Source organism: Tachysurus vachellii, chromosome 19 (genome assembly GCF_030014155.1).
Source record: "Tachysurus vachellii isolate PV-2020 chromosome 19, HZAU_Pvac_v1, whole genome shotgun sequence".
In the NCBI taxonomy this organism is placed as follows: Eukaryota; Metazoa; Chordata; class Actinopteri; order Siluriformes; family Bagridae; genus Tachysurus; species Tachysurus vachellii.
This window is the reverse complement of record NC_083478.1, coordinates 12697501-12717500: the sequence shown is the minus strand read 5'-3', so window position 1 is coordinate 12717500 and position 20000 is coordinate 12697501. Positions and strand designations below refer to the sequence as shown.

General features: G+C 37.1%; 1 protein-coding gene across 4 annotated transcripts in view; it reads left to right on the top strand.

The window, feature by feature from the left end:
- The window catches only part of sulf2b (sulfatase 2b), a 128061-nt gene that overhangs the window by 70051 nt on the left and 38010 nt on the right, over positions 1–20000 (top strand). For 3 of the 4 annotated variants that reach the window (XM_060894103.1, XM_060894107.1, XM_060894106.1), the window contains exons 1-2: positions 9979–10165; positions 17062–17304. In XM_060894103.1, the coding sequence (XP_060750086.1) occupies positions 17136–17304 (169 nt within the window). In that variant the 5' untranslated portion in view covers positions 9979–10165; positions 17062–17135. Of the gene's footprint in view, positions 1–9978; positions 10166–17061; positions 17305–20000 lie in introns of those variants that run through there. The other variant, XM_060894105.1, reaches the window with a different exon arrangement.

Genomic DNA, 20000 nt, shown 5'->3' with positions numbered 1-20000 from the left:
TGATTTGTTGTGAACTAGAGTGCTAGTTGCACCACCCAGTTATAAACACTATTACTATAGCAACCAGTAGTAGGACCTTCATAGCACGTGACATAGTTCAGCAACAAACACTAAAACGTATGCATGTGTGAATCTACCTTAAGAGTGTCCTTTGTCCTTTAGGTATACTGTATGTAGCCCTTTCTCTTGGCCTGAGGAATATATTGAATAAGTCAACTGTGAATATGCTTATGAGGTGGCTGTTTTGTGCACCAAACTCCTATCTGTTATTTTTACAACATGTTTCATTGTGTAGTGAACCGAACACTTTCCTTGATAGTTTGTGTAATAAATATAATGACCAGACAGAGAAGAGTAGAAACTGGAGAGCAGAAAGTCAGGTAATGATCAAAAACAGAATCTAGACAAAGAGCAAACCAAAAGAGTACTCCTAGAACAAGGCTAGGGTCAAGAACACAGAAATAATAATCATGTATTTCCCTGAAAATAAAAGAGGATGCTGTTGCAAAAGATTGCCAAGGGCTTGTAGTCTCCTGGACAGAAATAGCTTCAGAAATGCTGAGCACATAGAGTGTACAACTCTTCTGTTACTCATTTTAAAGTGATGCGTTTCAGTGACTTTTCCAGCAGCCAGTTTGTATATTTATTTAATGATACTATAACTGCAATGAATATGAAATGAATTTTTAGTGACTAATCTGAGCCTGTAGTTACAGCCCAGTCACAAAATGTTTATTAATAGCACGATTACTGATTTCTATTAAGCATTTTAATTTCATTTGTGAGATTAAAAGACTGCATTGACAGATGACATACAGATTTTCAGACTATATTCAGGTTATGCATGTGTGTGTGTGTGTGTGTGTGTGTGTGTGAGAGAGAGAGAGAGAGAGAGAGAGAGAGAAAGAGAGGGGGGATAATTAGCATGTATAATTAGAGGATCAAGGACTCTGGCACTAATGAAGTAGGATTAATCGCTGGTATCATCAAGGACTTTCTATTAATGCACCTGCTTAATACACAGCATTGACATGCACATCCTGTCAATGGTCTTGCTGAGCTCTCTTTATCTCTCTTTCTCTCTCTGTTGCTTAGTGCTCAGTCTTAGATTAGTCACGAAATAGGTGTGAGAGAAGCTCTGATGTCTACTCTTAACCATTTGTAAATTTCATACTATTTCTCAAATGGCTGCTTTAACCAGCCAGAACATTAACAGATCAAAATGGTGGTCTTTCAGTCTTGTATAATTCCCCTGATGCATTTTTAATATGACTAAATATTTCAGCTTACTTTTAACACTTTTAATATCTATTTACATATTTGCATAAGATTCTGTGTTATAGCCAGGATGTGAGTTACTCACATCACAGTTTTAAGTGTTAAACCACATGCATGCAGCTTTGACAAGACACCATGTACATTTACACTTACATTTGCACTTATTCATCTGGCAAACACTTATTGTTTGTTTTTTAACGTGACTTACAAGTGAGGCAGAATATACTGAGTACCTAGAACTTTCCCCTAAATTGACCAAAAAGTAAGTAGGAGCAGAGGGAGCAGAAACTGCATGCATGCTTCGATTAAGTGATACTCCACAGGAGAGCTGCACATAATGGTCACAAAGCAATCAGTCCAGATACAGAAACCTGATCTCATGAGAAATTTGCACGCATTAGAACAAGCGATGGTGTCTTTGTTCGGTTCTGGTCGATATCCCACGAATTAAGTTTTAGTAAAAGTTATCTTCATTTCTTAACCTGCACAACTTTCGATACAAATTAAGGCAAGCAGTACGGACAAATAAGATACCCATCCATCTATCCATCCATCCATTGGGATTCTATCTCATAGGACTCAGGGCACAAGGCAGGAGACATCTTGGATGGGGTGCCAGCCCAATGCAGAGCACAATTGTACAAACATTACAGACAAATTAGTGATCCAATTATGTCTAAACTCATGTCTTTGGACTGGGGGAAAAAATGGGGGAAGAAACTTAGGGACTGGAGTATGTGGTAGCCTAGTGGTTTGTACTACCACTTAGAAGATTGTAAGTTCAAATCCCAGGTCCACCAAGCTGCCACCACTGGGCCCATTAGCAAGGCCCTTAGTTGCTCAGTTGTATAAATTGAGATAAAAGCATACATGGGTCAGGGGCAAGAATGGAGCCCCAACTCCAAATCACTAAGCCACTGTGTTCCACAAAATAAAGATATACTGATTTATGTTAAAATGTCATCATATGGCAAAATGTAAAACACACCCAAGAGCTAGCTGTGTTTTCTGAATGTTAGAAGAGTTTTACTTTTGTCCCAAAAGTTTCTTGAAGGTCTTCTTTATATTATTTTGCAGGCTACTGCTATTTCAGCACAAATATACAGTATATATTTTGAGGAAATTAATTCTGCCAGTTAAGGGAGGAACATCATATCCAAGAGAAGGAAAAGAAATCTATACTTTATCAATCACTGTGTGTGTGTGTGTGTGTGTGTGTGTGTGTGTGTGTGTGTGAGTGTGTGTGTGTGTGCACCAGCCGCAGGGCTGTCTATAGTTTCATTATAAGCCTATATCTCAGTTTGGAGTTCCAGGGCCTGGTTCCTGAACCGAGAACTCATTCATCACTCCTCCATTCAATCATAGTTGCCTTAATTCCTTCCCCGCTCTCTCTCTCTCTCTCTCTCTCTCTCTCTCTCTCTCTCTCTCTCTCTCTCTCTCTCTCTCTCTCTCCTTTACATTCTTATGTCTGCCTTCTGCCATCTTCAGCTCCTGCAGTTATCCATCTCCTGTTAATGACCTGCAGGACAGAGAGAAGTCTGCAGAATGATTCGTTACGCACTGCCACGCTCCCTCCTCTCTCTCTCTCATGCCACAACTTCATCCAGCCCCCTCCACCTCTCTCTCCATCAGACAAAATGAAGTAGCTCCTGAACTGAACTCTGTGTTCCTTTCCTGGTCTCATGCCTGAGACAACCTCTTGTTATCTAAAAACCGATCACACTGCATCCCAGAACCATCACTGTCCTTTCTTCCTCTGGGAAATGGTTTGCAGCTAATCTACTGCACTGCTCTGAGCCACCAGTCCAACATTTTTACAGTGCAAGATAAAATATGGACTCCTCAAACCCTTTGAATCGACTAGTGTTTTTAAGCTCAAATCCCAGGATTCAGTTCAGTTCGGTTTTATTTGAATAGCATTTTAGCAATGGTCTCAAATCAGCTTTAAAGAAATCAGAAAAAGTGACAAAGTTTAAAACTAAATTCATGTTTATCCCTAATGAGCAAGTCAGCAGTAACAATGTCAAGGAAAAACTCCCTGAGCTGATATGAGGAAACCTTAACAGGAACCAGACTCTAAAGGGAACCCATCCTCATTTGGGTGACACTGGAGAGTGTGATTATGAATCATTTTCTAACTGTTTATAGCCAAGTGGAGTTGTGTAACCAGGAACATTTGAGCAACATTTAGCAACATAATTTCTGAATTCATTATAGATTTATAATAAATTAAAAATGAGGTAAAATTAAATAAGCAGTTCAAAGCCACAGAGAAAGAGAGAGAGAGAGAGAGAGAGAGAGAGAGAGAGAGAAAGAGAGAGAATATTAGGTATGCTTGTGATCATGTTGTTATTATTATGCCTTTACAGGTGATATTCAGGTTTTACATGATTCAAACTTGCAGCTTTTGCAGTTTTCCTGGAGAGCACACCGCATCATTTGCTGTAAAAGTCCTATGTATAATTCATCATGAACTGAATTGCAAAACATCTTGCATTTTAAACACTTGTGTTTGTCTTTTTTATCAGCAGCATCTTCATGTCCCACGCTGACTAACACATCCTGAATGTGAAATGCAGATGTAAATAAAAAAGCTCTAAAAGTTAACAACAAATAATTGTGTAGCAAGCTACTGTCCGTTCCTAGAATGGTTTCCAGCATAAACTGCTTAATGTCAAAAGCTATTTTTCAGCAGCCTTCATCTAAATCCTTCTCATATAACAATATGCTTATATCATGTCTCTTACTTCCTGTATGCCCCAATCTCACATCCTGTATATTTTTTCACTGCCAGTACTGTTGATTAGTCTTTAACAACAAGCATATTATTAACATCTCTCACAACACAATGGCAGCTAGTGGAAATCAGGTTATTCTGTTAAATTTCTAGCTTGCTCAGGTTTGAGTTTCGTTTTTTTTTTTCCCTCTGGTTTCACTTTAGACAGTTGACTTTTGTTGCACATTAGAATCCAAACTCAGATTCCTGTAAAGCTGCTTTATTATTTATTATTATATGTAAGAAGAGAAGAGAATGGTGGCTCGGTGTCTGATGTAAGATAACAAATAAAACACAAAGCAGTGCTGTGATAGAAAAATAATCATTTTGTCCAGAGCATGCACAAACATCCGAGTCCATGAAACAAGAACCAGAAACGTATTCACTAGATTTAAAGCAAAAGCAGGCAGAGTACGAGCAAGGCTGCAGAACACACAACAACACCTACAGACAATAACGACAAAAGCTTGAGAGTGAAGCATACAGAAACCAGGATGTAAGTAGAACTAACGCATGTGACATGTGACAAGGTCATGTGAAATGCAGGGGTGGGTAACGTACCCACGTGCTGATTTTGATATAATCATGACACAACCATGAGGTGGTGTAATGCATTAAATGATCATTGGCAATAATATGACAGCATTTTATTCCTTCCCTAAACAGCAATTTAACAGCTAACATTTTTTATAAATTAAAGTATGCCTCATTGTACATCCATGAAAGTTCCTGTTATAATTTACATTATAACATATATAAAGAGTTATTCCTTCCTTAGCCTCGTTTTCTCTTTTTACCTCTTACTTCTTCTTACCAGTACACTAGCGTTTCAGTCAGCAGAACAATAAACAACTTATCGGACGATTTTAATCAGTCTAAACAAATGAATTATTTTATGTCTGGGAGTTTAATAGAAAATTAGTCAGGACACTGCTGGCTTTCAGTGTGATATGTTTTTACTTCTGTCGAATAACCTTACGCAGCATTTTAGTGGTTGAAAATAACACCTTCAAATTTTAGATGCTTAGGCAAAGCACTTGAAGCATCTCAGAGACCTGAAATGGGTTTGATATCACCGTTTACTTAAAGTTATAAACATTTGTGTGGAAGAAAATCCTTTTCTATAAAGTTATTGCCCCTAGTAGGCTAGAAAATACAGAAATGCTTGTAAGAAACTACAAGTTCCTGAAGCCCTGAGTGTCTACCGTCATATCAGGTATTAATGCTTTTTGGCAAAAAAGCAGATTGTAAAGTTACCAAGAAAGAACAAAGCACTCAGTCTAACCCAGTGTCACAGAACAATTGTTTTCATGCAACTTATTTCATGCACTCCATTGTATCGCCCACCCCTGGCTTGATCGACAGGATTCTGTGCAAAGTATCGGAAATGCTAATGCAAAAGGGAACTGCGAATCCATTTGAAGTATGTCAGCTTCCATACACAACACAGAGGATGAGTAATAACAAGCAGGGTAATTGCTATTGGGCATCATTATTGCCTTCTAGCAAGACAGGGAAAATGTAACTGCGGTTTGAGTGTGAACTTTTTCAAACGTCTTTTGCAGACATTGTACACTGGTGTAAATAACAATGGAAATGAAAATACATAGTTTGCAATATAAAATATCCAAATTCAAATCCAATTTGCAATTCCTCTAGAAAATTGTCCAGAAAACACTTCCATATTCATCAGAATGTCTATATGAGAAATAATAACTCAGATGCAGTGTAACTGAACCACTCCCACCTTCGTCATTATACTGTTTAAATAAATTCAATATGCAATAAATCATTTTAGCACATTTAGAATCATACGCAGTGATTCAAGTGTCAAATGTGTGCTTTTCACAATGACATTCTGATATAATGAGTTATCTGCCTTGAGTTCAGAGGAGGGGGAAGTCGTGGCCTAATGGTTAGAGAGTCTGACTCCTAACCCTAAGGTTGTGGGTTCAAGTCTCGGGCCAGCCACGACTGAGGTGCCCTTCAGCAAGGCACCGAACCCCCCAACTGCTTCCCGGGCGCCGCAGCATAAATGGCTGCCCACTGCTCCGAGTGTGTGTTCACGGTGTGTGTGTGTTCACTGCTGTGTGTGTGCACTTTGGATGGGTTAAACGCAGAGAACAAATTCTGAGTATGGGTCACCGTACTTAGCTGTATGTCACGTCACTTTCACTTTCACCTGGTGTGGGTGGATTTGTTCACAAGAAAATTGTGACACTGTGTTTATAATCATATTTTGATGTCTGTTTATTTTGAATTAAGCCAGTTTCACATTTTCCAATCATCACTTCCAGTAAGAAATAAGGACATTATTTGCATTGACATTATTTACTGTCACCCAAATTAGGATGAGATTCTCTTCTGAGTCCAGTTCTTCTCAAGGTTTCTTCTTCATATTATTGCAAGGAGTTTTTCCTTGCCACAGTCACCTCTGGATTGCTCATTAAGGATACATGTTAGAGATATATGGTAACTTCATTTTAAAACGTAAACTTATGTTATTATTTAAAGCTGCTTTGAGACAATGCGAATTGTAAAAAGTGCTATACATAATAAATTGAAACTGAACTGAACTAAGAATTCTTTATAGACTGAACAGTAACATGTTCAATCACATGTTCATGCCAATGAAGATAGCTACGATGTTCTGAGATAGTGTGTGTGCCCTGATGCAGTGCTGTTTATAGGGCTTCAAATGGAGAGCATAAAAATAGCTTTCTGATGTCATGATAGTAAATAAACTCTATGAACAGAGAGATTGCCCCTCAGAAGCACAACTCACACAGTCATATTCACTTATAATATCTTGTTGGACAATTCATGCCATAGTGCCAATATAGCAACAGAAGCTATTGAAAGATAAACAAAAGTAGGTTTTTCAGGGTTTTTTTCATAGTCACAGATTACAGGGTCTCTATACCTTGAGACCATTGCTAGACTTTTTATTATCACTCCTACTCACCTCCTTCACTGGCAGGACTTATCTGCTAATCAGCATACTCATGAGTTCTGCCTACACACATACACACACACACACACTCACACACACACAATCTGAGTGACAGATCCTAATGCAGTGTGATAAGGAAAGCAGATGGACAAAGTTAATTAAAAAGATAGGCCAGTCAATTGGACTCAGTTCCCGTTTTCCTTGTCCCTCATATTTTCCGTTGTGTGGCTTGACTTCAACAAAGGAACGGCCTTGTCGGCTTCATGTATTGCTATTGTAATATTATAATTCACTCTAAGGAATTCGTGTGACCAGTGTGATGCGGTTTGGACAGTCAGCTGAAACGGGCATCATGTTTCTGAGTCGGTATGTGTGTGTGTGTGTGTGTGTATGTGTGAGACATTTTATGCGCAGTGTGCATGTGCGTCCTTGTGTGTGTGTGTGTGTGTGTGTGTGTGTGTTCTTATGTGTCCAACTGAAGGAGAATCATGTCTCAGTCACTGCTTGTCGGTGTTATCAGACAGTTCAGAGTTATAAGTTTGGTGCACTGTTTATCTCACTGATGTCAGGACAGGAATACTATTGTTCTTTTACATCTGGAATCTACTGAACCCTTTAATATTTCAGACTAATGTCTTGCCATGTGTAGAATTACAATAGACAAAAAGCAAAAAACAGTCAAAAAGAAAGAGGTTTCAGACATTTTTGTAGACTCTTTTGATTCTTGCTAACTTACTCAAGGATGGACAAATCAATAGCCCACACGCCCTGGACACGTAGACATCATGTCCAGAATATTAGTGCATTAGTCATAGTTGTCCTGTGGACAAGTTGATGAACTAATCATGATCTAACGAAGAGTTAACTTTGACTATGAGGTGAGTTTTATAAATTCATGTGTGAATATCAAGTGCATGTTAGTACATGTTTCTTAGTTAATGTATAAATTCACACATAGAAGTAAACTCAATCAAACTCACTCTATAAGAATGAATATGAATTATACATTTAAAGTGTTAATGTTATCTGACATGCAACTGCGTACACAAACATCGTCGGATGGACCTCAATTACACACTAATAATAAACACCAGTAAATTCATCTCAATGAATACAGTAACATTTATTTATTTAGCAGACATTATTATCTATTAACATTTAAATCCAATGTTCTATAAGATTGTTTTCCAGTCTTTAGTCTTAAAGCTGAGCTGCTTAGGATATGTGAAGTAATTAACTAACACACCTGTGCTTAGGGTGGTTGTTATTCACACATGAATTTATAAGACTGTCGTAGTTAATCTTAAAAATAAAGTTGTCATTTAATTCTCTTGCTTATCTAACCACATGGCCACGTAGCCCTGAACCCATATTAACACATCAATAGCTAACTAACTGACTATATGTTACTTTTTATTGATACCCACTTTTAAACCTAGTCAGTTAGATCTCCAGACAGTGAAAACTGGGCAGCCCAGAGGCTTAGATAATGATTCGAGGCATTATTATTATTGCTTAACTAGTTATTACATAATTAGTTCTATTAGTACTTTACCTGGAACATGCATGAACCAGAATGCACATGAACAGAGTTGTCATAAGACAGATGTATAATGACATACAGAAATAAGCCACATGGTCAAATTCCAATAGTAAAGGGCAAAAAAAACTCCTTTCTGACTTTGGAAGCCAAGCTGTAATTACCATAAGTCATTTTCTGTGCACACATTAAAGACCAAATAAAATGGGCATTTACATATTTCTGCATTTCTTTGTTTAGTTGGCTATTAGGTGAAGTATTAGGTGGCTTGTTCTTTTTTTTGTTGGTTAAAAAATAATATGTTTTTCAATTTGCATTTTGAAAATACACACCAGCCTAATAGCTAATGGGCTCACAATCTAGAGCTTGGAAGAGACAGACCTTTAAAGATATATCTATAAGCTCCTAACTCCTTATGATATTCCCACATTAAACACAGTGTGGAATACTCTGTTTTAAACATTCCCTGGTATTTATTTTGTTTATTTAACTTCACACTTAATTGTATTTAACATAAGTGCTCCATTTCAGTGAAGAGTTAACTTCATTGAAAGAGAAAGTGACAGAAGCAATCACAGCTTAATTGCCTATTCAGTTGGTTAATACTCTGTTTGTTGGTATAACACTGGTATCACTAAGTGAGCGTAATCTCTGAGGGAAGGCTTTTTTCCCCATTTTTCTGGAATTAGGCAGAACAACACAGGGAAAATACGATTTTCTGTAGACCTTGAATAGCACCCCATTCATTATGCACCCCCTCTTTCTTTCATGAGAATGAGACGTATTTTATGGTATCTGCTGAATCTGAGATTTATGCGAGCTCAATCGAACATGTCATATCTGCAGCGTTGAGTCTGAGCACAGCTATTATGTGCATGTTTCATGTATTCACATGGTAATTTAAGCGAAGAACTATAAACAAGGCTTCCAGAGCAGATCAAATACTGTTTGTTCATGTAGATGTAACTGCCTTTGCATTAATGTTGTCTAGATGGAAGAGAATATGCAAGTGCTGTTCATGGAGGAAGGGCACAGATGGGATGCTCTGTTAACACTTTACGAGAGACATCTGGGAGCGAAGGAGGGGAGAGGTGGCTGGGGGGGGTGTAGGTGGTGTTAAGGGGGTGCGATAAATTAAAAACAGCAGATCTCATGGATCGAACGTATCAGTTTTGTGAGATTAGATGGCTGGGAAGCAATTATAAAGCACAGGGAAAAAAGCGAGCAAGAGAAAGAACACAGCTGTTGGAGGAAAGACAAGAACGAGAAAGGGAAGAGGAAAAGGATGGGTCTGAAAGGAGGAGGGAAATGCAAGTGAGCAAACAGGACAGTGAGTAGACTCGTGCAGAGAGAGGGAGGGAGGGAGGGAGGGAGGGAGGGAGGGAGGGATATAGTGAGAGCACAGCAACCTGCAGAGACAGACCAAGAGAGCGAAGAGAGAGAGAGCACAGAGAGAGAGGAGACGAGTGCAGCTGCGGTATCGTGTTATCAAGGATTAGGTGGGGATGCAGCTGTAGCCTGAGCACACACACTGGACCAGGATCTGGATCTAACTGCCTCCATGTGGGACAAGAACCTGTGTTAACAGCATAAAAAACCCGGACATCAAAAGCATGAGGTACTTCCACACTGGAGAGAATGAGTAAGAGCGTGAGGAGAGTAGAGCATGGAAAGGAGAGTAGGATGAAGGATGAAAGCGATAGCTTGTGGACGAGAGCCACAGCACAAAAGAGTACGAGAAGGGGAGAGACAAGTGAGAAGTGAAAAAGAGTCGAGTCAGTCGGCAGTACGAGGCAAGCGAGAATTGAAAGAGAGATGACAAGAAGTGTGGGCTCTGAAGTTAGGACTTATTTAAAGCCTGTATTTAGTTTTAACAGTAAACCGTTTTCTTCCCAGAATAGCTTTGTTCATTGTGTGTCATTTTAGTCTGCGTGTCAAAGCTACATTTTAATGAAGTTACAGTTGAAAGTTCAGTACTTTCTGGGGGAAAAAAACTGTTCTTCAAGCTGCAAGCAGATCCTTGTCACTAGAGTTGCACTTCAGATGCAGTGCACTTTCCCTAAAATGTAACAAATTGGTGTGTTTTCAGATGAAAGCATCCTGCCGTGAAATCTCTGAGTGCTGCTCCAGAGGAGAGCACAACATAGCCCAGGGTCAGGGGAAATGAAAAGACAGGGATGAAAGACAGAGATGTTTTATACTGTAGTTGTTATGATTTATAGAGATACACATTTTAACATTTTATATGTTCTTGTAATTATCTTTTGTTTATTCTGATAAGAGAGAAGGACGAGAGAGACAGAGGGTGTGTGTGTGTGTGTGTGTGTGTGTGTGTGTGTGTGTGTGTGTGTGTGTGTGTGTGTGTGTCTTTAACAATATTTAATATCTATAGAGACTGGCAATCAGAGACTATGACAATCAGAGACTGGCGGATCTTCCCCTTACTGCTCTAATCTAATCTAATTTGTCTAATCAGTTATGGAACACAATGCTATTCTGTGTGTAATGACCAAACGTACACTACCTGTTACATCTGTCATGTGTCTGAGCTATCGAATCCGTTCTCACAGCAGTATTACAAGTACATGCTACATCCACCGAAACTGCTGCTCCTGAAGCCGGAGTTATTATTTCTCACGGGACAAATAAAAGATATAAAAGAGTTTCAGCTACAATGGGCAATTTGGTTCAGACATAATTCCCATCTTGTCTGGAACTAATAAATTACATAAATTCTACAAAAAAAAAAAAAGGTTTTTAAAAGATCTAATATTATATTATATTATTCATTCATTCATCTTCTACCGCTTATCCGAACTACCTCGGGTCAAGGGGAGCCTGTGCCTATCTCAGGCGTCTTCGGGCATCAAGGCAGGATACACCCTGGACGGAGTGCCAACCCATCGCAGGGCACACACTCACTCTCATTCACTCACGCACACACTAGGGACAATTTTTCCAGAGATGCCAATCAACCTACCATGCATGTCTTTGGACTGGGGGAGGAAACCGGAGTACCCGGAGGAAACCCCCGAGGCACGGGGAGAACATGCAAACTCCACACACACAAGGTGGAGGCGGGAATCGAACCCCGACCCTGGAGGTGTGAGGCGAACGTGCTAACCACTAAGCCACCGTGCCCCCCCCCTTATATTATATTATATTATATTATATTATATTATATTATATTATATTGTGTGTATTAAACCTTACTTTTTTAACTTTTTATTTAAACTTATTTAATTAGAACTTATAAATTTATTTCAATTTATTGATTCAAATAATTTGTCTTCTTCTAATGATTGGCCACTGTGTCTAGAACTCTATATGGAATTCAAAACTCTCAAAATTGTTCTTACATATTTCTTAAGCAAATCATCAGTGAGAAACCGTCTGCCTACAGTCCGTTTCTGTTTAAACAAAAACTTGAACACTTAATAATGACATGCATTCAGAAATTATTTCATGACAGTAATCCTTTAAATACATTGTTCGCAGTTGATCATTTCCTGCCAACAGAAAATATTGGGTAGAACACATACACACAAACACACATGCATGCAGGATGTGGTGTGTATTCTAACACAGTGAGCAGCTGGAAGGCTCTTTGAGAGTCTCTGTGGGTTTATCGGGCAACGTAGGTCTCCCCTGAGAGCCTCACTGTGCTTTAAGTCTATTTTGCCAGGTTGTTCAAGCTTTCTCTTCTGCAAATGCTCTCTGTGGGGTTCCTGTTGTCTCCCTTAACATGCCACACACACACACACACACACACACACACACACACACACACACACACACACACACACACACACACACACGCTGCTTGATAGATGTTAACGGTCAGCTGTATTATTTGAAGGAGGAAAAAAGTTCTATCCAGAAAAACTAGTACCATTATGTATTAAATGTAAAAGTTCTGCTGGGGTTTTATATAGAATTTTATTTGTTTGTTTTTATGATAAAGCGCATCTATAGCTCTAACAGTTGGTTCATTTAAACTTTTAATGAAATGTGAAATAAGCCTAAAAATTCTCAATTCATCATCAAAAGTGTGTTAAAAAAAAGAATGTTAGGTATGAGTATATTGAAATTAAGATTCTTGAGATAATTCCCATCTATTTACACAAACATTATTTCTAATTGAGATGAAGAGCAGAGAGAAACGATGAAAACAGCTTGATGGCAATTAACATCCTTTCTGTTGGCACACACACGACTGAGCACAAAAATAAGACGGTCACAAAAATAATAAATCAAAATGTCATCTTTCAACTTGTTAATTCATAGGTGTGTTTCAAAATATTATTCATATTGAACCTGAACTAAAAATCCAAATGGATCATTTGGCTACAAGCAAAATGGCATATAAGAATAATTCGGACTAGTTTTGCATGACTTAAGATCCAGTGCTCTTTTGTTTGTCTTGAAGGTTGTGGATAGAGGGGGATCCTGTCGGTCTGAATAATTAATGCTGAATACATGAGAACTCTGAGTGAAACAGCGCTGTGTATTTTTTCTGGACACTGCGTGGTGTGTGTTTGTGTCCCTCCAGATGATCATATTTCGGTGTGACTGTGCTTGAGAAAAATGAGAAGCAGAGCAGTACTGTACATAATGTAGTCTCTCCGGTGCTTAAAAGGCGTGTGTAATGACTCTTTAGGGAATTAATGTGAGCAGCAAAATCTGCCCTTGGCCCTGACACTGCCTACTCTTTTCCTAAGAGTTTCTTAAATGCTGGAATAGAAGTTAATGATTTAATTACAGTCATGTTTGTCAAACCTCATTTGACTGAGATGGTTTTTTAATTGCATTCCAGGATTGCGTTATCTCATTGACTCGTGATTGCACTTGCTCAGTAATGCGTAGTTGGAATGATGGAGCCTCATATTGATTGAGCTGATGAACGTGATCCGGGATGACATCTCTCTGATTTCGGTGTGTGTGTGTTTGTGTGTCTGTATTTGTGTGTATTTTTAAATGTCTTTGACAGCGCAGGTTTGAATTCGTTGACGTCTTGTGATATAAGTGATTCTCAGAAAGAAAGCTCTCTATCTATTTGATAACACGTCTACACTAAAAATCTTCTCTTTTCCCTTAAGAGTCGCTCAGTTGTGTTAGATGATGAATTAGTTCAATTTGCTGAATATGTGGGAAAACCTGTCAGAACAGTCAAAATAATAAAAAATTTGAATTGACACCTGTGTTTGAGAAACCGTCACTCTTCTTTCTCAAAGACAACATAGAAATGTCTTTCTGTCTTTGCCTTGGCTGTCTGCACACATTGTGTAATGAGCCAGTTTAACCAATGCCCCCTTAAAATAGTCAGTCTGCCTAAAGATGCCTAACTGTGTTCCCTCAAGCAGCGAAAACTTTGATCAAATTGTTGGACATTTAAGCTGCGGAACGAAATCAATTTATTTTCTAATCAGATCCTTGCTGTCAAACTGGATGTAAGACACCTGCTTCATCCTATCGTCAAAAACAGCCAAGTGTGCTTAAATTCTGCATAAGCTTTTCAGTAGATGACGGTTTTCAAATGGTAAAAAATGACCTAATATAAACATGGAAAATTCTCCATGAATTAATCAGCAGTTATTTCCTAACAAAGGTTAGCATGAACATTGTCAGTCACATGAAGGGATGATGAGGTTCATATTTCAACACTGCAAGGGTTAAATTGCCTCAGGAGATACGTTTAGAGAGATTTGTGTGAATGACGCTGGTGATCAAAGTGATTACACATTTCTCATTGTAAATATATCATTTTCTGATCAAATGTGACAAATATTAGTTTTCCATAAGAAGATTAGGTTTCAAATGTTAGATGGAGTATTTTTCAATGCAGTTCCATTTTTATTTGTGTAGCAATTTTAATAATGGACGTTGTCTCGAAGCAGCTTTACAGAATATATGGAACAAAAAAATTCAAGATTTAATATTAGGCTTACATTTAAATTTGTATTTATTCCTAATGAGCCTGAGGCGACTGCGGCAAAGGAAAATCGACCTGAGACTTTATGAGGAAGAAACCTTGAGAGAAATCAGACTCAAAAGGGAACCCATCCTTATCTGGGTGACACCGGAGAGTGTGAATATTAATCATTATAAACACTGGAGAGTGTTAATTATCATAAACACCTGAGAGTGTGATTCTAAATAATAATATGATTTCTACAGTCGTAGAAAAAAGAAACAGTTTTGAACTGAAATCATATATTTATTAAAAGGTTATTAAGATTTCCTCAAATGTCAAGTGCTTTGTTTAAATAAGTGCTTTGTTTTTATATATAAATATATAACATGTACGTATATCCTTATTAACCATGGAATGACTGCTGGATGGGTGACCTGTCAGTCAACAAGCTATGAATATTTATATCTTAAATATTATATATTGAAATGCAATTTAAATCAGTTCACAAAGCCGCACATACAGTCAAAATAAAATGTCCACACAACCAATATCAGGATTTTGTGATTTAAAAAAACCAAGATAAATCATGTCAGAACTCGTTTTAATTTTATTGTGAAATTGCATCCTATAAATTGGCAACAACAAAAAAAAAACCTACAATGACCTAGCTGTATAAGTGTGCACACTTCTAAACTAATAGTGAGTTTGCTTTACGACATCACACAGTTTTTTTGGGGTAAGAGTCTGTAAATCTTCCCACTGTTTCTAAAAAAAAAAATTCTATATCCATCAAATAAAAATTATCATTATCATGCTAAAAGTTGAACTTAATCATATTAAGTGTGTTAGTAGAATCCTTACAGTTTCACTGGAATATATAGAATTAGTCATGATTTCCTAAACCCTAATTAGAGCCCTAGATCCAGCTGAAGAAAAACAACCCCAACACACAGTGCTGCCACCACCACGTTTCACCATGGGGATGGTCTTCTGTTAGAGATGTGCAGTAAGGTATATTTGTTTGGTTGTTGTTGTTTTTTTGTGATGTAATGCGTAGTTTTATTTTATTTTTTTATCTTTTAATACTAGTGAAACCGATGTGTTAACACGTGTCGTTGGGAGATTATTTTCCAGACTTGTTTCAGGATCAAATTTTTTTATTTGTCTTCTGTCTATCCACTCTACACCATAGCCAAGATACTGTATATGAAGAATATGGGAGATTGCAGTTACATGTTGGGAACAACCAGTATTTGCCAGAAATGGCTGCAATTCATTTATAATGTTGCTGAAGGACTCCTGGCAGCATCTCTGACCAGTTTTCTTCTGGTCTTCTCATCAGTTTCAGAGAGATTTTGTTCAGAATTTGTCATTGATGTGCTATATTTTCTCTCCTTGCTGATTATTGTCTGTACAGTGTTTCATTGTATATTCAATAATGATCAAATTTCTTTTGTAACCCTCTCTTTATTGTTATTTTCCAACAATTTGATCTTGTACTTGCTTTGTAGGTAATTAATGCTAATAAATTAGTATTTAACATGCATTGAAGACAGGTAGTGTTATTAGATTCAGTTAAAAGGTTTTCTATTTGTTGTCAAGATTATTAAACAATTTTTATATTTTTCTATATCAGAAGAACTTTTGTATTATTTTTTTTTACATCACGAGAACCTACCATTTTACCAGGGATCTGTAGACCTTTTATATCCACTGTATATTCTGTTGTATATTTCCCTTGTAGCTTTTGTAAATATTGCATCATGTTGCAGAATTGAAGCAATTGTTTCAAATAAATTATAAAGAAAGTGTATATACTGTGGGGACTCGGAAGTCTCAGAGCAATAGTATAAATGTTTCTATTTTGCTTTTGTTTCAAATTTCATACAAGAATTTTTATTACACATTATATTACTGACAACAACTTGAGATAAAAAGTAGTGCTTTAAATGACTGTGCACTCAAGCTGACATGGACTCCACATGTTTGTGTAAAATCATATGATCCATTATAGATTAAATCCATCGGTGTGTTTATTGAATGTACACTTCAATAAGAGACATTAGACATGAGGAAAATCTAACTTTCTGCACAGAGCAATGTTCGATATCACAAATCTGCTTACTTTATATTGGAAGTTCAGTATTCAATATAGTGCACATTTAAATTCGTTTTTTTAAATGTTTTTAAATAAATAAATTTTAAAGTGTCTGTGCATTTTCAATTTTAAATGATGGAAATCACAGATACTGACGTTAAATAATGTACATTATATATGAACTCCTCTAATAGATTCCCAAAAAATAAATGCATAAATAATAAATAAAACAAAAATATCAAAGGTCATAAACAAATGGCAATGAGATTTTATTTCATCCTGATCAGCATTAAAAAAAAAAAGCCGAAGCATTCACAGCCAATAAAAATGTCAGCCAAACCCTACACCCGGATAATATTTGCACAAGAAAAAAAATATTCAAATTTGCAATTCATCTCAAAATTCACACACAGGCTAAGGTTCATACACCAAATTTAACATGTCTTAGAAAAGTTCTATACGTTCTATAAAGATGTCATCTCTTAACATCTTTTCTTCACAGGTATTTTGAAGTGAAGCAGCAGGCAGTCTAAGCAGAAGACAAGGCATTGCACCAGTGGCTAGAGGTCAGAGGTCATGGCCATGGTGACCGGCCAGTTGGTGGTGCTGCTGGCCGTGCTGGCAGTGGCGCATGCCTCTGTCTTTCTCTCTGGTCAGAGAATGAAGCCTCGATTCCAACGAGACCGCCGTAACATCCGCCCCAACATCATCCTCATCCTCACTGATGACCAGGACATTGAGTTAGGTGAGGCTTCAACTTTTACATTTACCAAATTTGTCTAAAGCCTCTTGCTGTGATGTTTTACTAATGTGCTGTAGGAAGTCTAGTGGTGGAAAGAATACTATGACTTACTTAAAAGTATTTAATTCACCTGACCGGCGATCAAGACGTGATAAAGAAAAGCCTTAAGTAAGAGAAAATAAGTCAGGTGTGAAAACTCTGAATAATTGCTTTATGTGGGCATTTACCCTTAAAATTAAAGAGAAGATCCTAGTAAAGATGAGAAAAAGTTATTCCCAAAGCCTCTTAACCCTTAATAGAGCTCATGAGGTCAAAAAGTGCTAGGAATAGTGAGGAGGACTTAATAGATTCTTTAGCAAAGGAGAAAATAGCCGAAAGCTCACGAAGGAAAAGAAATGTATTGGAAACAATATTTAATAATGATAGTGTGTTAATAAGATGCTACACATTAGATTGTGTAGGGTTTTAATTTTGTGACCAATCATATTAGAAATATTAGAGATAACATCTCAAAATGCTACAACATCTGCAGAAATGATATAATTTGCCGCTATGACATTTCTGTGCTATGTTGAAATGTTTACATTTACATTTACATTACATTTGTCAGATTTGTAACATACAGAATTTATCGCATCTATAATATGAAAGTTCACAAACGTAATCCCTACACGATAAAGCCTCAAATGTCTTAACATAGAGACAAAGTGATGCCTTATAATAGACCAGATTTTAAAAGTGCTTTTTTTTTTTTTATTAGAAATCCAATCACAGTCTTCAAAAGAATGTGTCATACCTAGTAATGGGTTTAAGCCCCGCCTCCTCTCTAACATAAAAGTTGTATTTTCTTTGTTCAGAGTTGCACTGAGATGGTTCCTGAATCACTCTTAAGATAAGATTCCTAGTTGGTCATTTTTAGGCTAGATTAGGAGCACTCTGAGATCATTCTTAGAATCTTTATGAATACGGGCCCAAATGTTCTATGGGTGAAGAATGCATTTTGGAATAATTATGTTATCTAACTAAGTAAGCTATGCTGAAATGAACCACTTCTGTTATCAACCGTGTATAAAGAAAGCTAAAGCCAAATCAGATCCTAGCAAGCTAACGGCTTATCCCGGCATGTTTATGCAGGTTGGGAGTTCGGCTATAAAATGTCAATATGGCTAATAAGGCTTTAGCTCAAACCATTTGCAAATCATTCTCACACTATTTTGTGAGTTTTCAGTAAAATTCAGTTGGACTGATTTTGTCTCATCTGTCATCACGGTCTCAGACAAAGAATTTAGCACATGCAGTGTAGCGTTTCAGCAGGAACGGTTGGTTTTGATTGGCTACCAGAAAATATTAACTCTCTTAAAGTTGCACATTACCTTTTATTTGCTTTAAAGTTTTCTGAATATATATGCAGATTTCTGACTGTGTAATGGTGATCAAACAAAGTAAAAAAAGTAATACGGATTAATTATGCTAAAAAAAGGGATTGTTATAGTGGACAGTGTAATCAAATAGTTTAATGAAATGTCGGTCTCATTTATAGAGGACAACTGGCCAGAAACAAATGAAACATCACAAGATTATTAACAAATATCCTTTCATGAAAATGATTAAATTTATCATTTATCACTTCTGTGAAGTCTCTGTGTTATCTCCTATGCAGAGGAAGCTTTTACACAGGAGCTTGAGAGCTCCAGAGGTCCACTGTTTTTCAGTCTGGGGCTGAAGAAAAAGTCAGTGTTTCTATTCCTATCTCTTCAGAGTGTTTCCTGTGTTTGGAGATTTCAGTGTTGAGGTACTGAAATGATTTGAGCAGTATGCAAAAGTATGAAACTCTATCCCACCTTATCTAGAGCAAACAGTTCAGTTAAGGATATTCCAGAAATAATATAATAACTCAGTTTCCCCTGCTACGCTTGTGTGCTCGGTACCTTTCCCTTATCGAGATCTGATAAAACACACACCTCGCCAAGAATAATCAGCTCTTGAAAATGCCCTTACTTGTTTATTAAAGACAATTTAGGATGAATAGGGGCTGCAGCAAGCATTAAAACATTAACTTAGAGCCACTTGGTCAATATAGAGGCTTTAATTGAATTATAAGGTAAATGGATAATGCTCTGAAAATGATGCAGACAAGAATTTAGTGCAGTATTTTCACTCCTTTAAACAATGAAACAGAATATATATGATTTATACTGTACATTATACTATTCATATTATTAGTATACTACTACTACTACTACTAATAATAATAATAATAATAATAATAATAATAATAATAATAATAATAATAATAATAATAATAGGTCACATGGAGGTGTATGGTAGTTGTTTCCAGAGTACCTGAGCTCAGGTAAGTACATACTCACCATGTCCCTGAGGATTTCTTACCTTCCAAGACACCATTTGGTAGACTGTCTTTAGGAGTAAACAAATGTGCAAAGGTGTGTGTACAAGTGTATAGTACAGGTGTGTGTATGCCATACAATGAACCAGAGTCACATCCAGAATGGATTCCTGGACATAAAATGCTTACTGAAAAGTGAATTCATTAATAAAGAAATTAAATGAATGAGTGAAGAAGAATGATTTAATGATGGGATGTTTTACAGGAAAAAGAAAGGAGTGCTTTTGAAGATTGCTGTAAGGGGGCTGAGGAAGGCTCTCAGCCCTATGAGTGTGTAGTGAGAGGGAGAGAG